This window comes from Trichechus manatus, unplaced genomic scaffold (assembly GCF_000243295.1).
Source record: "Trichechus manatus latirostris isolate Lorelei unplaced genomic scaffold, TriManLat1.0 scaffold00075, whole genome shotgun sequence".
Taxonomy (NCBI): domain Eukaryota; kingdom Metazoa; phylum Chordata; class Mammalia; order Sirenia; family Trichechidae; genus Trichechus; species Trichechus manatus.
In genome coordinates, this window is record NW_004444011.1 from 3221968 (window position 1) to 3242054 (window position 20087).

General features: G+C 38.3%; 1 protein-coding gene across 5 annotated transcripts in view; it reads left to right on the forward strand.

The window, feature by feature from the left end:
* Nucleotides 1-20087, forward strand: part of ARHGAP21 (Rho GTPase activating protein 21) — a 188115-nt gene that overhangs the window by 579 nt on the left and 167449 nt on the right. For 3 of the 5 annotated variants that reach the window (XM_023735025.1, XM_023735029.1, XM_023735028.1), the window contains exons 1-2: nucleotides 34-163; nucleotides 1528-1998. In XM_023735025.1, the coding sequence (XP_023590793.1) occupies nucleotides 1921-1998 (78 nt within the window). In that variant the 5' untranslated portion in view covers nucleotides 34-163; nucleotides 1528-1920. Of the gene's footprint in view, nucleotides 1-33; nucleotides 164-490; nucleotides 576-1527; nucleotides 1999-20087 lie in introns of those variants that run through there. The other 2 variants (XM_023735027.1, XM_023735026.1) reach the window with 2 other exon arrangements.

Sequence of the window (20087 nt, forward strand, 5' to 3'; positions counted from 1 at the left end):
GAGAGCCGGGGCCGACCGGGGCAGGTCGCAGCGGTGCCTGGGAGCGGCCTGCCAGGGGCGGCGGCCTCGGAGTGCGGCGGCGGGCAGCGGCAGATCGTCCTCTTGCTCGGTGCAGCTCGTGCAGGGCGTGCTACCTCCAGATCCATTCGCCTCGCTTTCTCCGGTGCGTGTCTGTTTTATTTTCCGCCTCTGCCGAGAGGGCGCCGCGCTCCGGGGCCAGTAGAGAGCCCGACTCGCAGCGGGCTCCCTTCCTTCCCGCCACCTCAGGCCACCTCGTCCGGCCGCTGGCGCGGAGCAGGAGGGAGCCCACGGCGGGGGCCAGGCGGGGGCGGAGGGGCCGCGCCCGCGTGTGCGGAGTGAGGGAGGGACAGAGGGAGGAGGGAAGGGCACAAAGGCCGGTGGCGGGCGATGGAGTCTGGCCGGCCGGCCGTGGAGGAGGGGCGCCTTGCGTCCGCTCATGAATATTAACCCGGCCTGCGGCCTAGCGCGTCCCAGCCGGGCCCGGCGCCCGGCCCGCGTCCCAGCTCTTACCCGCCCTCGTGCCTTTGAAGCTTGGGCACAGCACGGCGGGAAGGGTAAGCCCTTTCCTTCTTTCTCTTTACCTCCAGTCTCCCCACACCTTTTTAAAAGTACATATTTGGGCCTCTCTTCCCGGGAGATCGAGATCACCGACCCGCCTCAGGAAGGGGCGGAGGAAATAGTGGTAGGTGGGTGGTGGTTTTCTTATCTTTTTTTTTTTCTAGGTGGTTACTGGGAAAGGGAAGGGTAGTGTCGGGACGTAGTTTAGGGAGCAGCAACTAAATAAAAGTTGCTTAAGCTGTGGCTTCATTTATGTAGCTGAAGAAAAATGCCCTGGAGAGGGAGCTGCGCCCGGTTCCCACCCGCGGCGGCACACGCCTCCCGCCGGGCTCCGCGCCGCTCCCCACCCAAGTCCCGCCGCGGGCCAAGGAAAACAGCCGCCTCCTCGGGGAGACCCGGAACCGGCGGCGGAGCGTGCGGCTCCCGGACTCATCCCGGGCGCTCGGGCCAGTCTGCCTGCAAGCGCCGGCCAAGCGGCGCTGGCACTGGCCGTCAGTGGCTTGCTTTTTGTTTGTTTTGGGGGGATAGAGAGGGCCGAATAGGGTTTTTGAAAATTATTATCCCATTTTTAGCTCACTGGGGAGAAAACTTTCCTTAAGTGTACGTATCTGAGCGATGCAAAGAATATATATACTTCCTCCCTTCTGCCCAGAGAATAATGAAAATGCACTTCAAATTTTTTTTAAAGAAAAACAGCAGAGAAATGTTTGACGCAACCACCGTGCAGTTCTGATGCTTCTCATTTTTCCCCTTGATTTATAGGGTTTTTTTTTTTTTCTTCTTTTTTTTGTATGGGATGATTATTTAAACTTTCATTCGTGTTGATTATCAGCATGTACCAATTAATCCGTTCAAGTGTTGTAAACGCTAACTTGGTACGGACATGTGGACAAGGCTAAGCTCAGCCTATGGAGAAAGTTGACGCCCTTTAACTTTTTCTTGTTCTAGGAAGATCTTGGGGGCTGACGCTCGAGACTCCATGACACACTCCGATTCTTCTTGGACTTGGGAGGAGGATTAAGAGGAAGGTGGCAGCTTTCTGCATTAGCCTCGACGCGTCTTCCGCACACTCCTTTCTTCTTTGTTTAATTCTCAAGAAATGGAAGTCAGTTGAAGTCGGAAGAACTCATCAAGGCGTTTTGAAGGGGCTCATAGAGACTTGAAACCTTCATTCCCTGGCACTATTATTTGGCTCACCAGCACTGCACCACCTTGGAGCCTGGTGTGGAATCCTTTCGTTTTTGGTGGGTGGTGGCATTCCCCCCGCCTTCCCCTCCTCCCACCCCCCACCGCCAATGTGGACTACAAAGAATTTATTCCTTCTTTGTAATTTGAAATGAAATGATGGCCACACGTCGGACTGGTCTACCTGAGGGAGATGGTGACAAGCTCAAGTCCAGCGGGTCCCCTGCCTGTGAGGTAAGAGCACCCCCTGCCCGGCTGCGACTGTGAGTTCTCTCTGGGAGGCTTCCTGCCAGTGGTGGGTCAGCTGCCACCAAACCTGGGAACCTAAGCAGAGGCTTTGGGGGGTTTAGTTGGTTGGTGGGAGCTTGATCAGCTTTATCAGTAGCAAGGTGAAACTTTGCCCATTTTTGGTACCAGGAACTTCCAGTGATCCTTTTTCAAAAGTGTTTTTCTCACTTTGGAATGCCCACCCTACTCAGAGTGTCGAATTCTGCCGTTCGGGTGGCTGTGAAGGCTACAAGTCTGAGGATAGGGACCCTCACTATCTGATTGTCTTTAGTTCCCATCCCCCAGGATTGTTGGAGTTCAGGCTGGCTGGTGGGTAAATTTGTAGATTTTGTGTATATGTCTCCATGGTTTGCTTTCCAAGGTGGAGAGAGGGGAGGTTATATGCTTGTTGCACCTGAAACTTAGCCTCTCTTGGACAGGGACTGGTGTCCTCGCTGTTGGTGTGGATCTCTGTTTTGGGTAGAAAAACAAGTATTTTCCTGTGGACAGTTTTGACACAGCCTTGGGAATGTACCTTATAGTAATTCCAAATCCCTGACAAATCTGCCTTTCATGCTCTTTTAATTATGTGGGTCCTTTCACTGCTCAGAAGTTCTGTGAGCTGGTCTCGTGTGTCAGGTGGCTTTCACTGCTGTTCAGACTAGCATCTTTTGAAGAGCTCAACATTCAGCCAGCTCAGCCCGAGATTTTTTATTAATAACGTTATAAGGATCTCTACCACTGGATACCAGAAGATTTTACATCAGTCGTCCTGAAATTTTTTTGAGCAGGCGGGATAGAAATCACAGAAATTCCATTGATTTCTGACATCCATATACCCTGTTGTGTCTTATATCTTTTTTTCCTCCTCGTTTTTGGAGTTTTCTTCTATGATGAATATATTGTGTTCACTTTGTTATTGTTGGTTTCTGTAATTTGCTTACTAAACTTACTGAATATTTGCTAAACTTTACCTATGAGTTAGAATCGACTCGATGGCAATGGGTTATACTTTTATTGAAAGGTTGAAGATTACTTTAGACAACAATAACACACCAAATGGGGCTTCACTGTCTCTATCTCTTTTGCACCTCGTAAGTGTTAAATTTTAACTTCGTGGTCATTGAAGCAAGGTCAAGTTCTAAGTATGTGAGTTTTGGCATTATAATAAAAATGAATCAGAAGTTAAATTTTTGTTCATAAAGCATGCAGGGGAATGTGCTTCATGCATTTTACTTCACAGTGGATTAGAAAATTTATGCAGAATACAGAGTGAGGTATAGTGTGCCGTTATACAATTTATTAAGAGAGAACTATAGCTTTGCATTTAGAACCAGGGCTTTACTTCTTGACTTCCGTAGACACCTGCTTGCAGGTAAAAGCATGAGTATGTGTAACACCACAATCCTCTGATCATGGTAAACCATAATAACTCCTTTTGGAAGTCCTCCCTACAAGTTGGTGATTGCTTAATGTGTATTGTAGTTACATGATGATATGTACTACAGTCCTAAAGCCTTATTTGTCATAGTTGTCTTGTGAATACTTTAATTAGCATTTTGTTTGCAGTCTGTTTGCACGAACTAATGTCATTTGAAAAAATTTTTTTTTTTTTTTTGGTCATTTAAGGGATGCCCCGAAACCAAGAATTTATAGTAGACACATCTTCTCCTTGGCTAGAAAGCAGTGTTTCCAGTTGCACACTTGACTTTTATTACAGTGACAGCTATGTATGTTTTTTACGGGCTGTAAAATTTATTTTCATTTGGACCTTACTATTGGCGTGATCATACTGTTCCTAGTTTGGGAAAAAAGAGAACAGAATTGCACCATATCTTACTCATTTAAAGAATATATGTGGTTTTTAATTTTGGTATTAAGCTATAATATTGTTTAATGTCTTTTAGAATAGGCAAGTATTTTCTTTTGATTTTATGTCGAAGTAGAAATAAACATTTTAAAACCCCAGAGTGTGCATGGGGGGAGCTTGTGTGATTATTTTTGCCTCTAGTTGTATGTGTATTTATCTCCCACTGGTGCTTCTGATGTACATTAAATCTTGGGATTATTTATTAGTAGTAAAAAGAGAGTTGGCATTGGAATACTTAAAGATATTTAGTTCTTGAAGCCCTGCACTTAATTTTTGTGTTAATTTTATTAGATGTACTTAAACATTCCAGAGTAGTGTCATTTTTTTAAAATCAGTAGCTATGTTCCTAAATGTGTTTGAATAACAATTTGTTTTTTTAAACTAACCAAGAGACAAGCATGTATGTCTTAATAATAATGCTCTTAGCCAAAAAATGTAACTTTGCAGTGAATTAATAATTTACTTTTGTAGTGAATTAATAGGAGTCTCTGTTTTGTGACTTGCCTAATGAGCTAACTCCGCCTTCTATGAATGAAGTCTATTGTTTTATTCAGCAACAGTCTTGTTTACCTTAAGTATTAGAATGTAGTTCTGTTGATATACAAATAAATTTAGTTGCCTTCCCAAATATGTATTGAAGGTTAAGCAAAACAAAGAAACAAGCAAACAACCCTCTTCAAATCAGGAATTCTGACAATTCAGTAGAATGAATAAATCTTGACATTATACGGTAAGGATGGCACACGTTGTATTCACACAAAATTGGATACTTACACATCTATAGATGTACTTTTCAAAGTTGACTTCATTCACTGAGCCAGGTAAGTGTTTTAGTGTATGTGTGTTTGTGTGTGTATGTAAAAGCTGATCTGTGACATATTCTTGAGTAACTTGGCTCATAAAATCTCTTTATGTAGACTTTTCCTTTCAATCTTCTGTGACGTATCACCCCCTTCAGTGTCATATATTGTTCAAACTTCAAGGTTTAACTTAATTTTCCAAACAAACAAATAAGCTTTTCCTCAATCTTTTATTCCACATTGATTTTTTCCCATTTTAACATCTATTTTATTTTTTATCTGTAGTCCACAGTATTATTTAATAATGGAATCTTCAGCACTTTCACTGTCTGTTGTTAAAACAAACTTATTTACTAACGCCAATTAACTTATTTCATATTTATGCTTTGCTTCTCCAACTAGTAAGATTATCCTGTGACTTAAATGTATTAGAAACACATTGCCGTTGAGTGGATTCCAACTCATAGCGACCCTGTGTGACAGAGTATAATTGCCCCATAGGGTTTCCAAGACTATAAATCTTTACGGAAGCAGTCTGCCATATATTTTTCCCACTGAGCAGCTGGTAGGTTCGAACCGCTGACCTTTCAGTTAGCAGCTGAGCGCTTAACCACTGTGTCACCAGGGCTTCTTAAATGTATTATAGCTAACCCAAAATATTTGTTGGTTGATTTTGGAATAGTGTAAATAATAAAATAAGGCATGAACTCATATGAAGCCATACTGTTTGCTCTTTCTTCCTTGTGAGACACTATACACTTGGCTTTTGTCCCAGGCTCTCTTGTTCCTTTTCCACTTTCGTGTTGGTTTTAACCAGAGCCTCTAAGCCAGGCTCTTTCCATTCATCTACTCTCTTCTTTTCTCACTCCCTGGATTTTATTTTACACACCCTGTGGTTTTAATTTATGTGCTGGTGACTCCAAATCTACACACTATCCCACGTTTTATGGTTAAGCTCTGGACTTGTATTACCAATTGTCTGTGTATCAATTTTCTTGGCTATCCCACAGACATCTCAAACTCAACACATTCTGCCCCTGTCTTTCTTCCTTTTGTGAATAGCACCACCCTCTACTTATTTGTCCAAGTTAAAAACTAGGTTGTCATTCTTGACTCTTGTCTCTCCTCATTTCTCATATCCAAAGTCTTATTGAATCTACTTTCCAGGTCTCTTCATCCCTACTGCTTCTACCTGAGTTCAGGCAGCTGCATCTCATTGATGAATAACCAAAACACTACCTTTGAATAAAGTTCAAAGTCCTTAGAAGTCTTAAAGGACATTCACAATCTGGCGCTTACTTCTCCCATGTCACCTGTTCACCTCTTTCTATACTTCCTATACTGAACTACTTTCAGTTCTCCTGGAATACCTTGATGTCGCTTTTAATTCAGAGGCTTGTAAATGCTGTTTTCTTCCACTTTCCTCCTCCTAACCCCTCCACCGCTGATCTTTACTCATCCTTCTGGTCTATTTTTCAAAAGCACTTGCTCAGGGAAATCTTCCCTGACCCTCCAAGACTGGATTAGTTGCCCCTAGTGTGTCATCCTAAAGCATCTGAACTGTTTTGGGAATAGCACTTACAAGTTTACTTGCGTATATCCCCACTGGATTGTGAACCCCATAAGAGTGGGGACTGTGTTTGTTTATACAGTGTCTGGAAAATAGTAGGTGCTCAGTATAAATACTTGTGGAAATAATGAATGAATATTCTGGAAAAGCTTTAAATTTTATTAAATGTTAACGTAGATTCAGTAGACCATACTCCTGATTATCCTCCTCCTGCATTGTCCCCTCCTCCTTGGTTTCTTCAAAGTTTCCTTAACTTCCTGACCAGCTAAACTTAGGCACATCTCAGGGCTCAGTATGTACCTGTTTTCTTCCTCTACATTCAGTTTCATGGTTTTAAAAATCATGTATATACTGATAATTCGTATATGTAAACATATATACACATGTATTTGTTTATATCTGTGTGTGTGTATGTGTAAATGTATGTGTGTATATTGTGTGTGTGTGTGTGTGTGTGTGTGTGTGTATGTGTATATATATATATATTTTACCCTGACCTATCTCTTTATCCTTTGAATTTACTCAGATTCCTTCATCCAACTGATCTGACCGAATACTCAGAATTTCCACTTGGGTATTATATTCAACAGGCATATCCAAAAACAGATTTCTGATTCTGTACATCCATTCCCTGAGCTCACCTTCCCAAGTCTGCGCCCTCCTCATCTCAGGCAACAGCAGTCCCATCCTTCCAGGCAAGATATCTTGGAGGGATCTTTGACCTCTCTCTTTTTCTTATACATACTATGCAAATCTAGTTGACTCTTTGCTGATACACACACACAGACACACAGTGTTTTCTAACTACTTATTACTTCCACCACTAACCCCTCAGTCCAAGCTCTCATCTTCTCTCCCATGGATCATTATAATGACTTCCTAACTGGTATCGTGTCTCAGTTTTAGCCCTTGCCAGCCTAGAGTCTATTCTCCACGTAGTAATCAGAGTGGACCTTTTGTAAGTCGGTTCATGTCACTCCTTTATTCAAACTCCTCTAATGACTTCTCATTTCCCTGAGGATTAAAAGACAGAGTCTTTACAGTGACCTATAAAGCCCTATACAATCTACCCTTCCACCTCCCTGATCTCCTTTCCTGTTTCTCTCTCTCTCATCGCTTAGTGCTAGCCATTCTGGACTCTTGCTCTTCCACATACACACCAGGCATGGTATTGCCTCAGTCTTCCCATTTGCTGTACCCTTTACTAGGGCCACTCTTTCCTCAGATGTCTGCATGGGTCGCTCCCTCATCTCCTTCAGGATTTTGCTTAAAGGTTACTGGCTCAGTGAAGCCTTTGCTGACCGGTCTGTTTATTGAATACCCCTCCCTCACACCCCTAACACACCTTGCCCTCCTTCTTTGCTATATTTTCTCCATATCACTTAATCTCATCTGGCATGCTATAGGTTTTATGTAGTTATTTGAGACAGATAATGTATCTAGACTGTTTAAGTGTTAACAGTGCAGAATTTGCCTGTTTTGTTTACTGTTATATTTCTTATGCCTAGAAGAGTGCCTGGCACATTAAAAAACAACAACAGCAACAAACCCATTGCCGTGGAGTTGATTTCAACTCGTAGCAGCCCTGTAGGACAGAGTAGCACTTCCCCATAGGGTTTCCAAGGAGCAGCTGGTGGATTTGAACTGTCGACCTTTTGTTTAGCAGCCGTAGCACTTAACCACTGGGCCACCAGGGCTCTACCTGGCACATAGTAGGCCCTCAATAAGTATTTTTTGAATGAATGAGTGAACACTTGGAAAAACTCCAAAATGTTACTGAATTTGCAATTAGGTTTTTAAGTTAGGCATGTAATATATGAATATGTATTTTAGATTACATAAAAATATGTAGAGTATGGAGTGTATGTTTTTCCTTTGACCTTCATTCCACCTCCAATTGCTTCCATCTCCATTAGAATTACTGTTAATATTTATGGGTGCCTATTTTTCTTACATCTTTCTTACCTTTGGGAAACTAGTAACCAAGTAAGAGTAACCAACACAGTGTGTAGTACAAATGTGTATTCTGCACTAAGAGGTGAGGTAATGATAATTAACAGACTAGTGCAAAGGGAGTCAGACTGGTCAATAGGAGAAACTATACAAAAGTAATATGTCTGTATTGACCATGTTTTATTTCTTAAAATAAATGACCAGTATTTAAATGTTCATTATTATGTATTTTTATCGTTTTTGTCATTAATTCATAATACATTTAAAGAAATCACAGTATTGACATATGTCATAAAATGTTAACAGTTGTTAATTCTGAATGATGATATTTATCTTTGTATGTCCTTTTTTATTTCCAAAACTACAATAAAAAGACTACTGACAGATTTTTTTTTTAAAGATAATGTTACTAGGCTTGTGGAAATCTGGTTTTTAGGAAATGTATACTGCTTAAAACAATGTTTAAACACTTTTAAAAAAGCATAAACACTGCTCAAAACAATACTTAAACATTTTTTTTAAAAAGCATAGTTTTTTTCAGTGGATGTCTAGGATTTGTTCTAGCCTAGTTATAGTACAGTATAATACAACACTGTTATTTCATTGTAAACTTGTGTTCCTTCATATACATGAATCTGTATGTCAGAAGGTCCCTGGGTGGAGCAAATGGTTTGCACTTGCTACTAGCCAGAAGGTTGAAGGTTTGAACCCATCCGATTGTGTCACGGAAGAAATGCCTGGTGATCTGCTTCCATAAAGATTACAGCCATGAAAACCCTGTGGAGCTCAGTTCTACTCTGTAACACATAGGGTCACCATGAGTTGGAATCAACTTGATGGTAACAGGTTTGGTGTTTTGTTTTTTTTTTAAATGTCACCATACAGTTGAATGTCAAAAGCTTTATGCAACAAATTAGGTTTGAAGGTAAAGCCTGTTGGGATTGAGAATAATGGCAGTAGCAGCAGCAGGTATCATTAGTAAGTGGTATTTCTGCATACATTCTGTATTTAAATGTATTGATTGGGACTTATCACTTTGTAAAGCCATCAACAAAATGACTACCCAGATCTAAAGAAAATTTCTTCATAAATTGATAGTGTTCCTTAGCATTCATCTCTTTCAAGTGAAAAATAAACATTTTATGAGGTCTAGTGCACCTTGATTACACAATCTCTGATCCTTTCCTCATTTCTTTACTTACCACTAGGTCAAATGATCTAGTACAAAAGTGGTATTCTGTTTCTTTTGTTCTTTGGTTTGTGAGGGGATCTGTCATCTTATTATATTTGATGTTATGCTCACTTATGTATGGACAGAGTTAGTGTTGATAAAGATGCACAGATGCTGTTACTGAATGCAGCTATTGTCTATGACAGAAAGACCATATGGTGGGCACTTGTTTTTCTTTCTTGTTGATGTGATTAGATTAGTAAAATGAAAGGTTATTGGAGTTAAAGATTGTCTTAGTATTTACTTAATTTTAATTGACCATGAGGAATTAAATATGTTAAAATATTACTGAATCTTCTATTTATTCTGTTGGTTTGCAGTAGGAAGACATCTTCACTTAAAGGTTCAATTTTGGATTGCTTCTACCAAAATATTTGTTTTAGTTTAAGTTGCCATATTCTTATAAAATTGAATATGGTGCAAATAGTCTATTCCACAATAAAATCTGCAAGATGGCCTTTTGTGCCTGTAAGATAATCTGAAAGACAAATGGATATACTGTATTGAAAGTGTAGGAAACTAGGTGTGATGGAAATTGTTTTTTACAGTAAGTCCTCTTCCTTCTTGTTATCTATTCATGTGTAAGAAATTCTACTGTGTAGATTTGTGAATAAGAGAATAGGTTTACAACTCAAACTTGATATTTCTGAATATTCATCTATTTTGGGGAAAATATTTAGGAAGACCAGAACACACAGTTTGTTATTATTTAAAAAAATGGCACATTAAAGACTTTATGCATCTTGCCTTAGTGACTAGCTGCTGTTGAGTCTTCTATTTGATATTGAGCATATTTTCATTCAAAATTGGTTGCTTACTGCTTTTTCCTCTGTTGCTTATCTCTGTTTTGAATAGACATCAGACATCGTTATGACTAGTGATATGCATACGTTGCTGTTTATAATCCCACAGCTTTTTTCTTCTTATAACCTAATGAAGACTTCTACTTTTTTGTTCACTGCAATAATCTTTAATATATCATGACAGGACTTATATTCTTAAGAACATCTTGATTTTATCCTTATTTACAACATGGAGAGTATTCTTAAAAGTCAGTAGATACAAAGCTGGATTTATGATTATTTTAGACATTTCTTCTGGATATGACATAGTATCAGCTTGGGGATTAGCATATACCCCTTTTTAAAAAATTACCTCAAGGTGTCTAAGACATCTTTAATCCCTAATATTTTCCTAATAAGATTCTATATTTAAAAGAACCTACTTTCCCCTCTAACTCTGCATTTTGGCTTCTGGAAACATATTATGTACAAGAGGGTATGAAGGGAAAGAAAGGATGCTCTGGGCACACAGTTTAAATTTGAACTACACTGTAATGGTAGAATTCTTCCCTTCCATGTAGGAGACCCGAGTTTGATTCCTGGCCAATGCACCTCATTTACAGCCACCACCTGTCTGTCAGTGGAGTCTTCTGTACTGCTGTGATGCTGAACAGGTTTCGGTGGAGCTTCCAGACTAAGATGGGTTAGAAAAAAAGGCCTGGTGATCTGCTTCCAAAAATCAGCCAGTGCAAAATCCTATGGATCCCAACCGTTCAATCTGCAAACAGTCAGGGATGGTGTAGGACTGGGCATCAGTTAGTTTGTTAGTCCCAACTTGACAGCAGCTAACAATATAGTGCTTTTCGAAAACTTTTTCAATTGATGTTTTTCTTCATTAGACAATATATCATAGACTCCCTTCTCTGTGTATAGATTGTTTATATAGATCTTATCCCTTTAATAAGTGGAGGAAAAATTCTTCAAAAGTACAGTCCGAAGATATTTTCAAGGGTTGTAATGTGGAAGAGAGATTAGATTTATTTTGTATAGCTATGAAGGGCAGAACTAGGTTCGTTGGATAGGTAGACGTGCCAATTTATTCAACCCTGTATTCCAAAGGAGTTTAAAAAAAATTAGAAGTTATTGAAATTGAATGTGTTCTTTGCAGAGGTGTGAGATGACGTTCAGTTAGGAGTGTGTAAAATGAGATTTGATAAAAATTTAAGTCAGGCAAGTCTAGATGATCATTAGAATTACTTGGGTAACTTAAAAGTACAGATTGCTGGCCTTACCCGTGACCTAATAAATCAGAATCCCTGGAGGTGAGACCCGCATACTTTTAACTTTTCAAAGTCTTCTGGTTATTCTAATGATCATGCAGGTTTGAGAACAACAGGACTAGAAGATATTCACAGCCGCTTTCAAAGTCTAAATTCTTTTTTTTTTTTGACAATTCTTTTTTTTTTTTCATTGTACTTCAGGTGAAGGCTTACAGAACAAATAGTTTCTCATGAAACAGTAGTACACATATTGTTCTATGACATTGGTTAACAACCCCACAACATGTCAACCCTCTAACTTCTCAACCTTTTTTTTTTTGGTGAAAATACACATAGCCAAAGATACACCATTTCAAAAATTTCTACATGCACAGTTCAGTGACATTGACTACGCTCTTCGAATTGTGCTGTTATTCTCACTTAAGATGAAGGCTTACAGAACAAAATAGTTTCTCATTTAACAGTTACTACACGTGTTGCCCTATGACAATGGTTAACAATCTCACAACACATCAGCAATATCCTTACTCAACCTTGGGTTCCCCATCACCACCTTCGTCGTCCCCTTCTGCCTTCTAGCCCTTGCCACTGGACTACTGTACCTCGTTAGTCTCATTTGGTTTTACGGGGCTGTCCACTCCCAGGCTGAACGGTGAACCTCGGAGATAACTTCACCACTGAGCTAAAAGGGTGTCTGGGGGCCATACTCTCGGGGTTTCTCCAGTCTCCTTTAGGCCAGTAAATCTGGTCTTTTTTTTCTGAGTTAGAATTATGTTCTACATCCTTCTCCATCTCTGTCCAGAACAAAGTCTAAATTCTTAAAAGTGGTACCTGACTATGTTATTATTATGAAAAAATTGAAATCTATGTAAAGCAAATAGGCGAGACTGTAGAGGGAAATTTTAAATGACTAACCAAAACCCACTGCTATCGAGTTGATTCTGATTCATAGTGACCCTATAGGACAGAGCGGAACTTCCCCATAGGATTTCCAAGGCTGTAATCTTTATGGAAGGAGACTGCCACGTCTTTCTCCCGCGGAGTGGCTGGTGGGTTGGAACTGTTGACCTTTTGGTTAGCAGCTGAGTGCTTTAACCACTGTGCCACCAGGGATTCTAAATGACTAAAAATCAGTAAAAATTTTAAGATTAAAGTAATAGTTATTTCCTTTTATTTGTAATTAGACAAAAATTTTTATGTGTCAGTGCTACACCAAAATGATATTTTTTTCAGATAAAATAAATTTTATGTTAAAGGAGTCCTTCAAAATTCAGCAGTTGCCCTTTTTTGTATGTATGTTAAATAAAAACATTTGCTGTTGAGTTGACTCCGGCTCATGGTGACCCTGTGTATGTAGAACTGTGCTCCACAGGGTTTTCAATGGCTGATTATTTGGAAGTAGGTTGCCAGGCCTTTCTTCCAAGGTGCCTCTGGGTGGACTCAGACTTCCAACCTTTTGGTTAGCAACTGAGCATGTTAGCCATTTGCACCACCCAGGGACTCCATATGTATGTTATACTTTGATAAAAAGGTAAAAAATTTAGAGTGATAGAACTCTGGCTTTGGTTACATTGCAGCTGCTATGTTGCTTTTTAGTTGTATTTTCCTTGGTGTCTGTTATAGATTGAATTATGTCCCCCCCAAAAATGTGTATATCAATTTGGCTGGTCCGTGATGCCCAGTATTGTGTGGTTGTCCTCCATTTTGTGATTATAATTTTATGTTAAAGAAGATTAGGGTGGGATTGTAACACCCTTACCCAGGTCACATCCTGATCTAATGTAAAGGGAGTTTCCTTGGGATGTGGCCTGCACCATGTTTTATCTCTCAAGAGAAAAAGGAAAGGGAAACGAGCAGAGAGAGGAGACCTTATGCCACCAAGAAAGCAGCGCCGGAAGCAGAGCACGTCCTTTGTTCCTGGGGTCCCTGCGTGGAGAAGCTTCTAGTTGGGGGGAAGATGGATGAGAAGACCAGCGTAGAGAGAAAGCCCTCCTCTGGAGCTCACGCCCTGAATTTGGACCTCTAGCCTACTAGACTGTGAGAAAATAAATTTTTCTTTGTTAAAGCCATCCACTTGTGGTATTTCTGTTATAGCATTACTAGATAACTAAGACAATGTCATTTACAAAAGAGTATATTTTAGCAAATAATCATTATAGTTACTTCTTTTGTTCATCTTTGTAATAATTTGTCCATATTAACTCTTTATCAAGAAATAGGAAAAATTACGATAGAAGAATGTATTACAGGAAGTACTCTTAATCTAAGTATACATTGTGGAGGTTTACAGAAAGCATTGTGACATAAATCTTTGATAATAAAGTAATTAAGTAAGTAATTCCACGTGCACACCTTCCTCATTTAACACCAGCAGCCATTCTTACCCTGTCCATTGAATCAACCTTGTGTTTTAGTCTTACTGATTGTGAGATCTATTGGATAATACATTGCAAGTACAATACAAACTAATTGCAGTGTCCGACTGCCAATTCCGCAGACGATGCAGGATTTCTTGAAGTCACTGAAACTAGTGTTGGAGAAGGAGCAAAGCCACAGACAAAGATGATCTGACAGAATGAGACCAGTTAACAAATGAAGAAAACAAAATCAAGGTTGAAAACCCAAAACTAACCCTGTGGCTGTCTAGTCGGTTCTGACTCACGGCAACCCCATGTGTGTCAGAGTAGAACTGCTCCATAGGACTTTAATGGTACTGCAAAAGAGAACTATTTGAATTTTAGAATCAAGAGAAGCTCTTGAGAAAACTGATGATGCCCTTGAATACTTCTGCAGATTATACTGCAAAAGCCTAACATGAAGCGAAAGATAACTCATGCTATCATGTGATATGGAAAATTATGCCAAAATTCCCCAACATTTAATTCATTTTTATGCACTCTAGGAATTAGCTCATGTTCACAATTATAACGTAATTTATATTTAATAAGGTAAAATATTTTCTTTCTCATTTTCATTTTCTAGATAATGTTCTAATCAAACTTTTTTCCATTCTTTACTATGAAATTCTGGTCTTCATTTTACATAGATTCACTTAAGTGGCCATTTTCCAGGATCAGCTATCCTCAGATAATAAAGGAAATTACAGGTAGTCGCTGACTTATGACGAGGTTCCATTCTGACTAACTAGCTTCTGATGTAAGTTGAATACCTCATTTTTTTTAATTTAGTTTTCATTATTATTGCCATACCTGCTATACAACAGTGTTTTGAACAGTAAATCATAACACTGAACATCTGGGAGTGAACATCTGAGAATGATAACATCAGCAAATTATGTGCTGCGACATTGTCTGTAGTACATATTACTTACGATAAGATGTACCAAAAAAAAAAAAGATGGTTTGTCATAACTCAAATACTTCTTAGGCTGGGGACTACCTGTATTACATGATCTTTTTAGTTTCCTAATGTAATTATTACCTGTTTCTTTCAGAAACCAAAGGGTAGATGTTGGACTGTTTACAGAATGTATATGATTTGTCTTTTTTGGTAGAAAAATTCGTCATAAATTAAATTGTTATTCCTGTGTGGGTAGGGGATGATGGTGAAACTTGGCACTATAATGTGTATTATGCAGGGCTTCAAACTGGTTTGTTCCAGTTTGAACCCCGGCTGAGAATTTGCATTTCTACTCCATATACTGAATCAGAATCTACATTTGAACAAGATCCCCAGGTGATTTTTATATATACCTTTCTAGGAACTTGTTAGAAACGCAAAGTCTCAGCAGGGACTTGAACCAGAATGAACTGATTCAAAGGCCTGGTATTATATACCCACCAACTGCTGCTGAGTTGATGCCGACTCATGGTGACCCCACAGGATTTTCAAGGCTGTAAATCTCTGCAGAAGCAGACTGCCACGTTTCTCCCATGGAGCTGCTGGTGATTTCGAACCACCAGCCTTTTGGTTAGCAGTCAGTCACTTTAACCACCGTGCCACCAGGGCTGTTTGGTATTATATACAGTAGTTTTCAATTCATTGCCTTTAAGAGTGAAGATTTTATTTCACTGAAACACATTTATTCACAGTGCAGGTGATCTAGAAATATCAGGCAAATGACTTCCAACATGGTTTGTATTTGCGGTTTTATGTGAATGTGATTGCATATATGGGGATGTATTTCTTTTCTTTCAGGAAGTGATGTTTAGTTTGGACCCCATACCAAGAGACACTAAAAAGTGGGTATGAATTTATTGATAGAAGAAGGAGCAGCAGTGTTGAACAGATTTTTCTTTTTTGCTTTCCTTTCCTCGGTAGAGACAGCACTACTGAGAGTTAGTAGAAACAGAAAAACATTAGAGTAACAGAAAATCTTAGCCTTTCTAGTTGACTTTGAAAGGAAGATGTTTAAGCAAAAATCTACGGATAGCTTCTTAAAAGGTCCTGCTCTTATAATACTTATTGTTATATGCCATCAAGTCAATTTTTGACTCATAGCTACCCAGTGTGACAGTAGGACTGCTGCATAGAGTTTTCCAATAGTTCTTAGATGCCTAAAATTTCAGAGTGGATATTTTAGCTGCCTTTATTTCTGACTTTCTGGGGACTTTGTGGCCTACGGAAACCCTGGTGGCGTAGTGGTGAAGAGCTATGGCTGCTAACCAAAAAGTCGGGAGTTTGAATCCACCAGGTGCTGCTTGAAAACCCTTTGGGGCAGTTCTACTCTGTCCTATAGGGTTGCTATGAGTCGGAATCGACTCGACAGAAGCGGGTTTGGTTTTTTTTGTTTTTGTTTTTTGTTTTTGCTGCCTATAAGCAGCAATGATGCCTTAGCAAAATGTACAATTGATAGAAACCATACTAGTAGGAACAGTTACACTATAGACTTAATGAGAGAGAACAAGTACCATTGAGAGTCTTCCTTGGAATGATAGGAACAAAACTAGAATCACTAGCTGAGGATATTGACAGAACTTCATAGTCTATGACTACTAGAGCTGCAGCTGCCCTAATGTGGGGTAATGCAGATTCTCTCCAGCTCAGGAAGATAAACTTGAAGAAGAATCATTTTTCCCTGCTTAATTCTTGGCTGCTACCTTTACTCCTGGCTGTCTTTTTATTTGACCACCATAATCTTTGTATCTAGCTCTTACTGTCAGACAAGTTACAGAAATACTATGTTTTGATCAGCTGAAATCTCTAGGAAAAAGGTAGACAGATTCTTAATGCTGTAAAATACATGTGTATATTCAAGGGACACAATGATACCCCAAAACGTGGTTTAGAAAGTGACTATGACCTGATTTCTAGAAACTGTGTAGTGAAATGGAATATTTTTGACAAGAAAAAAGTATGTCTTTTCTTTTTGGCTTTGAATTGACAGCAGACTAGATAGAGATCTTATGTTAGTTTCTTAAAAGGTTTTTAAATTTTAGAAATCAGTTTGTGTGATTAAGAATGACAACAGAAAATACCAGTATCAGTACTAAAAGAGAGACTGTCATTCAGATCGTATAGATATTGAAAGAATTAAAAATGAAATATCATGAACAACTTATGGCAATAAATTTTACCACTTAGATGAAATGGACAAATTCCTTGAAGATTCAAATCACCAAAATTGACACAAGGAGAAATAAAAAAAAAATCTGACAGTGCCATATGTGCCGAAGAAATAGAGTTTATAATTAAAAACCTCTCTACAAAGAAAACTCCAGATCCAGATGGCTGCACTGGTATATTCTGTCGTACATTTAAGGAAGAAATAATACCAATTCTATACAAACTCAGGGAACAGAGGCAGAATACTTCCCCATTCCTTTTATGAAGCCAGTGTAAGCTTGGTAGCAACCAGATAAGAGCATTACAAGAAAAGAGCATACAAGAGTTTAGACTAATAATTCATGTGTTTGTAGGTGTAAAAATCCTTAACAAAATATTAGTAAATCAAATCTAGCAATATTTGAAAAAGATAATATATCACAACTAAGTTGGGATTATCCCAGGAATGAAAGGTTAGTTTATCATTCACAAATCAATCAGTGCAATTTATCATATTAGCAGAATTAAGGAAAAAACTCATATGATCATTTCAGTAGGTGCAGAAAAAGCATTTGACAAAATTTAACAATCATTCATCTCAAAAACTCTGAGAAAACTGTGAATATAAGGAAATTACCTTAATTTGATAAAAGGGATCTATGAAAAATTATACAGCTCCCATACTTTGTGGTGAAATACTGAATATTTTCCTACTAATATTGGGAACAGGGCAAAAATGTCTGCTCTCAACATTTCTCTTCAACATTATACTGGAGGTCCTACATAGTGCAATAAGTCAAGAAAAACAAAAGCAAGGAAAATGGAAAATGAAGAAATAAAGCTCTTTACTCTCAGACAACATGATTGTTCATGTAGAAAATTGTAAGGAATCTACAGAAAACCTGCCAGAACTAATTAAATTTAGCAAGGTTGCAGGATACAAGGTCACTGCAAAAATCAGTTGTATTTCTGTATACTAGGAACAAACAATTGGAAAATGAAATAAAACAATACCATATTTTTATGCAAATGATGCACACCTTCTACGTTTGTTTGCCAACCGCGCCCTCCCCCTACGAGGTATTTTTGTAAGCACGGCTATAAAAAATTGGCATAGGCTCAGTTGGCAAACAAACGTAGAAAGTCTGTGTTATTTGTGTAGAAATAAGGTAATAGCGTTATTATTTTAAAATTTTAAAGAAGACCTAAATAAATTGACAGATATACCATATTTATGGATGGAAGACTCAGTGTTAAAATATAACTTCACAGATTGCTTAGTAGATTCAATTCAATCTCAATAAAAATTACTGCAGGCTGTTTCTGTTTTTGTAGAAATAAGCAGATTCTAAAATTTACTTGGAAATGCAAAGGACATAGAGTACCCAAAACAATTTTAAAAGAACAGTGTTGGAAGAACTTACACTACCATTTTATAAGACTTACTTAGAACTACAATAACAAGACAGTGTGGAATTGGTATAATGATAGACATATAGAACAATTGAAGAGAATGGAGAATTCAGAGAGAGACCCATATATATAATCAATTGGTTTTTGACAAAGGTGTCAAGGTAATTCAGTAGGGAAAGGATAGTATTTTCAACAAATGGTACGGGAATGATTGGATATCCATATGAAAAAAATGAATCATGATCCTTACCTCACATTGTACAGAAAAGTTAACTCAATATGGATTACCTACAGAAATGTAAATGCTAAAACTATAAAACTTGTAGTCAAGAATGAAAATGTACATGACTTTGAGGTAGACAAAGATTTTGATACAGGATACAAAAGCACTAACCAAAAAAGAAAAGAAAAAAATTGTCAATTGGACTTCATCAAAATTAAAAACGTCTGCTGTTTGTAAAGAACCATTTGTAAAGAACCATTAAGAAAAGGAAAAGCCAAGCCACAGAGTAGGAGAAAATATTTGCAAAACATATATCTGATAAATGATTTGCTCCCAGAAGATATAAATAATATATACTTACATGTTATTTATATATACATATAAGTATTACAACTCAGTATTAAAAGGACAAACAATCCAATTTTTAAAATGGACAAAAGATTTGAATAGACCTTCATAAAAGAAGATACATGACTGGCATATAATACATGAAAAGATTTTCAGCAGCATCAATCATCAGGAAAAAAATGCAAATTAAGGCTGCAGTGAGCTACCACTATACACTCACTAGAATGCCTAAAATTAAAAAGATGGAACACCAAGGGTTGTTGGGTATGTGGAGCAGCTGAGCTCTCTTACATTTCTAGTAGGAGTGTAAAATGATACAGCTAATTAGGAAAATATTTTGGCAATTTCTTAGAAAGTTAAGCATACATTTACCTTGTGACCCACGCCTAGGTATTTACCAAAGAGAAATGAAAACTGTGTCCGCAGAAAGACTTGTACATGAATGCTCATAATAGCTTTATTCATAATATCTCCAAACTGGAAACAACCCAAATGATCACTAACAGGTGAATAGATAAACAAATTATGGTATATCCATGTAATGGAATACTACTCAGCAATAAAAAAAAAGTCAATATATGCAATAACGTGGATGAATTTTGAAAACTTGTTGAATAAAAAAGAAGCTAGACACAAAAGAGTACATGATATATAATTTCACTTATATAAAATTCTAGAACTCTATAGTAATAGAAAGCAGACCAGTGATTGCCTGGGTATAGGAAGGGCTTTGATTGCAAAGGGGCATGAGGGAACTTGTTGGGGTGATGGAAATGTTCTATGCCTACACAAAAATACCTATACACAAATAACATATAGTGGTATATTCATATAGTGGCATAGTTTCCAGCAATAAAAAGCAGAAGACTATGTATACCTGTAACAATATGGATGAATATTAAAAATAATGCTAAACAAGAGAAGCTAGACAAAAGGGTACACACTATGATTTCATTCATAAAAAGTTTCAGAATAGGTGAAAGTAATGTATATTGAAAGAAATCAAATCAGTGGTTGCCTCTGTAGGTAGACAAAGAGAGAATTGACTGAAGGCAGCCAGGGAATGTCCTGAGAATAATGG